Consider the following 6215-nt stretch of genomic DNA (forward strand, 5'->3'; position numbering starts at 1 on the left):
ATTGCCCATTTCTACAGTCGCTTCAGAAGGGCGGCTTCCCCGTGCAGAGACCTGCTGATCCCTGGGTGGCAGCTGAGGACAGGAGGGAAAGGCAGGCTTTGGGAAAGAGGCTCATCCACCTCAGTTTGAACCTTTAAAAAACATATTCGAGATCCGCGAGCTAGTGATGTGTCCTTTCTTGGGCTGTGTAAGGGTCTCAATGTAGTTTTTTAAGCCATGAGAAGAAAAATTTTGGTAGTTTCATCATCACCTGTCTTGTAATGTACTTATTTGCAGAATTTGACGATGCAGCTAATTTGCTTGCAGCAAATCCTGACGCTACCACAATAAGCATTGACGAGCCAGTTGAAATCCCCAAGAATCAGCGCAGCCGCCTGCAGGAGCCAGGGAGAGAAGAGGATGATGAATTACTGGGGACTGATGACTCCGATAAAACAGAGGTAATGCTCTTAGACCTGCAGTGCCTCCATTGGCGTGTGTACGAATGGTGCCGACAGCCCTGAGGTATTTCTAGAAGACACCAGGGATTCATGCTGGGGGACCTAGAACTCCACTTCTTCTCTGCCACAGGTTACTTTCTCGATAGCAGAGTTGGCAGAAGCAAACGTGTGTTGGCTCTTCAGCTGTTGTGGTTTGCAGCCTAGGAAATGGAACTGAAATGGTGGGGATTTAAGTTGAGCAAATATGCCAGGACATGAGCGCAGCAGCAGCTGAAAACCCAGCACCATATTTGTTTCTGTCGATTCTGCTGTGGGGCTGGTGACTCTGGCAGGAAACTTGGAAACAGCCAGGAGTTGTCTGAAGCTAAGGTAGCATCAGTGCTGGTGAGGGATCTTGTTATGCCGATGAAGGCACGTGTTATAAGTGATGGCTATTCTTGCAGGGTGAGAAGAGGCTACGTACTGCTAACAAATACTGGAGGGGGAAAGGGAAACGATTAAATAATTCATAGTAAGCGCCACCCTGTTCAGTTTGTTTTCTGTCTGGGCACAGAAATCATTTAACTATATTGTAAATGAACTACTAATGCATAAATTGTATGCTTGTAATGTGTTTCATGTTGCCTTTCCCACCATACAGCTGCTTGCAGGACAGAAGAAAAGTGCCCCTTTCTGGACATTCGAGTACTACCAGACGTTCTTCGATGTGGACACATACCAGGTTAATACTTGGCTCCAGAGGAGAACTATTGTCTGAACTCTGCCTTCTCCAGACATTGAGGTTTTTTCCATTTTGTATCTTCAGCCAGACAAATCTGTGTGTTTTCATAGGTCCTGGACAGAATCAAAGGTTCGGTTTTCCCAGTACCAGGGAAGAACTTTGTAAGGCTGTACATCCGCAGCAATCCCGACCTTTATGGTAGGTATGAGGTGTGAGAAGTTCTCATCTGTGCTAAATGTTTTGAGTTTGTATTTCTTTTTATTTGCTAACCTTAAAAAACCAAAAAAAGCAGACGATGTGTTATTCAACTTGTTTGTTTCCTTTTAAGGTCCCTTTTGGATATGTGCCACGCTCGTCTTTACCATTGCAGTTAGTGGCAATCTCTCGAATTTCTTTATCCATCTGGGCAAACCCACATACCACTATGTACCCCAGTTCAGAAAAGGTCCGTAAGTAGTTGATACAGTCCCGAGTTTGGCTTTGTTTGGTTTTTTTTTTGTAGTGCACTAGTGAAGTAATGTAAAAACAGGTCACAGCTTTGATTTAGCAGAGTCCTTTGATTGATTACTTTTGTTAAATTTTTAGAGACATGACGCAAGTCCTTAGAGTGGGCTGTAACTGTCAGAACCCTACTCCTGCAGAGCATGAAGTAGTTACAGAGTTTTAGTAGAGCAGGCAGGAGTAATTAGAGTTCTTTTTCTAGCCTTAGTGAACATCCCCTTGTATAGAGAGCAGAAGTCCAGCAGTGGCCCCTGTGGGGCTTTTGTAGGTGCCTTGCTGCATCCATGGCCTCCTGCGAGCCTGCAGGCTTCAGACAGAAAATGACTGAATTAGAATGTTACTCATATCACCTGCTGAGGGCTGGGAGTTGTTACCTTCTGGCAAATGCAAAAATAAGCAAAAGATGCTCAACTGATACATGCCCCAAAGAACTCGGAGTGAGGAGCCAATTGTCTATACCTGTCCTAGTAGTTGGAAGGAGACTGCTGTCCCTGCAGAGGAACGTGGCTTCTGTTTGTTTCCAGAATCCACAGTGTGCTGGGAAGAACACTGCCATTTGGGAATCCAGTCACTCAAATAATTTCAGATTTGACACTCGTGTCTGTGTTCTCTCACATTTTTTAGCATGTGTGCATTCTATTCTCATTTTTCAGTTGCTGTTAGCAGCCAAATTTGTATTTTTAATGAAGTTTTTATTTTCTCCATGACTCTTGCTTTTGCACTGAAACCAGTGAAGGAGTTGAAAATATCAAGAGAATGCTTTCTGGAGCCTTTACTTTTAAACTAACTTGAAGTGCTGACAAAGTAATGGGTGTAAACTGGATGTAAATGCAAAGGTCTCAGTTTATTAATAATTCAAACTTCATATTTTGAAAGTAACTTCAAAGGTAGTTTTCTAGTTTTCAGGCTAAATGCTTCTACACGTTTGATTCTGGCTGGTATTCTAAGTAAAATGTGAAATCTTTTGTCATATTTCCAGTGTCCATAGCAGCAACAGCAATTTATGCGTACGCTTGGCTTGTTCCCCTCGCTCTCTGGGGATTCCTGATGTGGAGGAACAGTAAAGTCATGAACATTGTCTCCTACTCATTCCTGGAGATAGTGTGTGTATATGGCTACTCCCTCTTCATTTACATTCCCACAGCGGTACGTATGGCCAAAAGCACACACCTCTAGTAAATGTCCTGCAAAACAGCCCTGGTTTAGAACATTTGCTATTTCTTATGATATTGTTCATATTAGTCAAAACCTTGGGGACTGGGCAAATAATTTGCTCCTTTTGCTTGGCTAGAATAAAGCTTTTTGTTTAAGCTTGCCTAATGTAAAGATGTCTTGTGGGTTCTGGAAAAGCCCAGGACAGGTCACGTTGACAGAGACAGCAAATCCAAGCGAGGGTGCTGCTGGCAAGCCCCGCAGGCAGCCTGAGGCAACTCCAGGAGTCGGGATGTGTGCCTTTCCTCAAATAACAGACATATCAGATCAGGCATGAGTTAATTTGTGCACAAATTGGCTGGAAGTGATGAAATGCCAAAGAACAACGCATTAAATAAATTGATCTCTGCTTCACACAGTCTTTTTTAATGATCATTAGCAATCATCTTCCTGCCTTTTGTAGATTCTATGGATCATTCCACAGAAAGTGGTGCGCTGGGTCCTGATGATGTTCTCCCTGTGCCTTTCGGGGTCTGTTTTGGTGATGACCTTTTGGCCTGCTGTCCGAGATGACAACCGTAGGATCGCGTTGGCGACTGTGGGGACGATTATTCTGCTTCATGCCCTGCTGGCTGTTGGCTGTTTGGTATGACGCTGCCTTTCCTTTCCTCTATCCTCTTGTCATCTGGGACTGGCGACACGTTATGGTGCAAGGATGGGTTGGCTGGTTGCTGAAAAACCTTTTTTGATAAGGAAGTAGGATTTCTGAAAAACCTCCAAAGTTCCAGTTATTTCAAACGTAGCAAAATGATGGCAATCTGACTTTGACGGTGCCAGTACAAACTCAATAATAAATATGTCTTCAGCACAAAACCACTTGCAGAATAGTCTTAAATTTATCTGGAATTCACCATAGTATCAGCAAAGTGTTAATCTTTATTGTATCCAGTCACAGCTTACTCCAATGAGTACAATCCTTAGTTAATGTTTTAAATGATTACATGTTCAATACATAGTGTGTGCTTATCAGTTTTATGTATGAAAACATAAACCTGATAGAACTTAGTAAAATACCGGTGTTATGAAAACAGAAGACCCTCAGGCTACTGAAATACATAATGATGATCATAGAATCATTAAGGTTGGAAAAGACCTCAAGGATCATCACATCCAACCGTCAACCCAACACCACCTAACCCACTAAACCATGTCCCTGAGCACCACATCTACACGTATGATGGTAACTTAGTTTTTGTCTCTTTGTTGCAGTAGGTAGAATGATAGCATCCAGGCTTCAGCTCTGTTTCCCCCCAGCTTCCAGAGTAGATTTGGCTCCCCACAGCTCAGTGTGCAGGGAGACGAAGGCAAAACACAACTCTCATGTTAGCAGGAGACTGGCAGCTGACTTCAGTGGGGCTCCTGTCGCTGGAGTCTGGTTGGAGCTTCATGAGTGTAAACGGCAAACAGCTAAACAATACCTGCAATCCAATCCCTTCCAGAACAGGTCTCTTCAAAGGCCTTAGCTGATAACTTACATTTAACAGTACAGTTTAGAGCACGATTTTAATTGACCACTTCTAATCTGATAAAACAAGAAGAGATCCAAATTTGCCATTTCAGTGCTGTGGTTGTACCCGGTGAACAATGGGTGTGGAAGGAAAGAGGTGGGATGAGGCAGAACTGTTTGTTTCTCTCTAAACAGTCTTTGTCTCCTCTGTAATAATTCAGGCATACTTTTTTGATGCCCCTGAACTGGATTTTCCTGCACCTATTAGCCCTACTCACAATGGAACAACAGTAATAACAAAGAGTCAGTAAATAAGGTAAGAATCCAGTCTAGAATTTGTAATAATCACAAATATCTTGAAGCTTTTCTCCATTGCTATGGTTGAGTGGAAAAGGGTTTAACAAACCAGTTTTGCTAAATGGCACCTATATATAAATACCATTTATTAACTTTTCTTCCAGTTGTAAGTTTTAAGTATAGCCATAAAAACACAAAAGACTCTGAGGAACAAAGTAATGTTATCTTTCTTTTCTTTGAGGTTTATTCTTGGTGAAGAAACACATTTAAGTGATCTGCTCAGTCCCATAGGTCATTTCAAAGAGGTTTTTTTCCCCCCCCAGTCCCTTACAAAAGCCCCAGAGTGTTTGTTTAGAATTTGTACTGCACAAGTAAAACTTAATAAACTATTATACTCCTATTTTCCTTTCCTTTTAATGTTAAAAGTAAATTGGATTTTTTCCCCTTGATGTTTGTGGCAATGTGTTTCAGAGCAGCAGCTCTGTGTACAGGGACATCCATGTACTCCTGGAGCAGGGCTGACGCAGAGCCTGAGCCATCTGTACAGGCCACATTCCTTGTGTGGGATGGTTTGAGGCTTTGCTTCCTGGTGGCTGGGAGTGCTGCCAGCAGCAGATGACATCTGAATTCTGTTGGAGAGATGAGATGTGGAGCGGGTCCAGGAAAAGGCCAGGCCTCTGCAAGTACACCAGCCACAAGTGTGTGTGTGTGTATTTACTGACTAGGAGCTATATTAGATTTAAAAAAAATATATAGCTGAATATGCTGAGCAAAAATGATCATAAAAAATTACCAGCTGTGGCACAATCTAATCAGGCAGATCAATTTTAGAAGCTTTCCTCCTGCAAAATCAGTTTCTCTTCCCAGGTGCCTATTAAGATTCAATATGATAGTAATGAATTTTAGTATTTAGATATAAATATGTGCCTTAGTGTGTCCTCTGGTGCCTGTGAGGAGCTGTAATATTCACAGGAGTTATTTGTCTCTTTCAGATTACAATGCCTGTTTCTCCATCTGTACAGTAACTTTATTTTAGATTATTTTTTCACTGAAGAACATGGAAAGTGCAAGAATAGAGGATGTTTTTGGTAAAAGAAAGGATGGTGACGTCCCATGGATTTACGGACATCTCCAAGCTCACCAGAGACTGACTGATTCCATCAGGAGAGTGAACTGTTGATCTTAATCCTGTACACAGGTTTTCTTTTTTTTTTTTTTTTTTAATTCTGCCTGCACTCACCACACTGCTTTGCCTCTGAATAAAGTGTTCCGAAGGTGATTTATTTTGTTCATCATCTCATACCCCTCCTCCAAAGCTGCCCCGAGGGTTGTTTCAGAGGTGCGAAGGCAGGGTAAGGGCGACGCAGGATTTCGGAACCACTTCGAGGCACCCCTGTGCAGCCCCCCAGCTCTTCCAGTACCAAAGCCCGCCTGTCCCTGCTGCTGTCCTGGGCCCTGCCGCCTTCCTTTCCCTCAGGCTGGGTAACGTTCCCCCTTCTCCTCAGGCCAGCGCTGAGGGGCCCCGCTGAGCCTCTGCCATCGCGCAGGGACCCGGGGCAGCTGCGTTCTCCTGCGGGCGGCCCGAGGCGTGGTGTGG

At 43.3% G+C, this 6215-nt stretch overlaps 1 protein-coding gene across 1 annotated transcript; it reads left to right on the top strand.

Annotated features, from left to right (window-relative positions):
• The first annotated feature begins 260 nt into the window (after nt 1-260).
• YIPF1 (Yip1 domain family, member 1) lies at nt 261-5670 on the top strand. Its single transcript, XM_010085828.1, has 8 exons — nt 261-440; nt 1081-1161; nt 1272-1359; nt 1490-1606; nt 2642-2808; nt 3278-3460; nt 4543-4637; nt 5611-5670. Exons 1-7 carry the CDS (start codon nt 261-263, stop codon nt 4630-4632), a joined length of 906 nt encoding a protein of 301 aa, XP_010084130.1. The 3' UTR covers nt 4633-4637; nt 5611-5670.
• The last annotated feature ends 545 nt before the right edge of the window (nt 5671-6215 follow it).

This window comes from Pterocles gutturalis, unplaced genomic scaffold (assembly GCF_000699245.1).
Source record: "Pterocles gutturalis isolate BGI_N339 unplaced genomic scaffold, ASM69924v1 Scaffold27340, whole genome shotgun sequence".
Classification (NCBI taxonomy): domain Eukaryota; kingdom Metazoa; phylum Chordata; class Aves; order Pterocliformes; family Pteroclidae; genus Pterocles; species Pterocles gutturalis.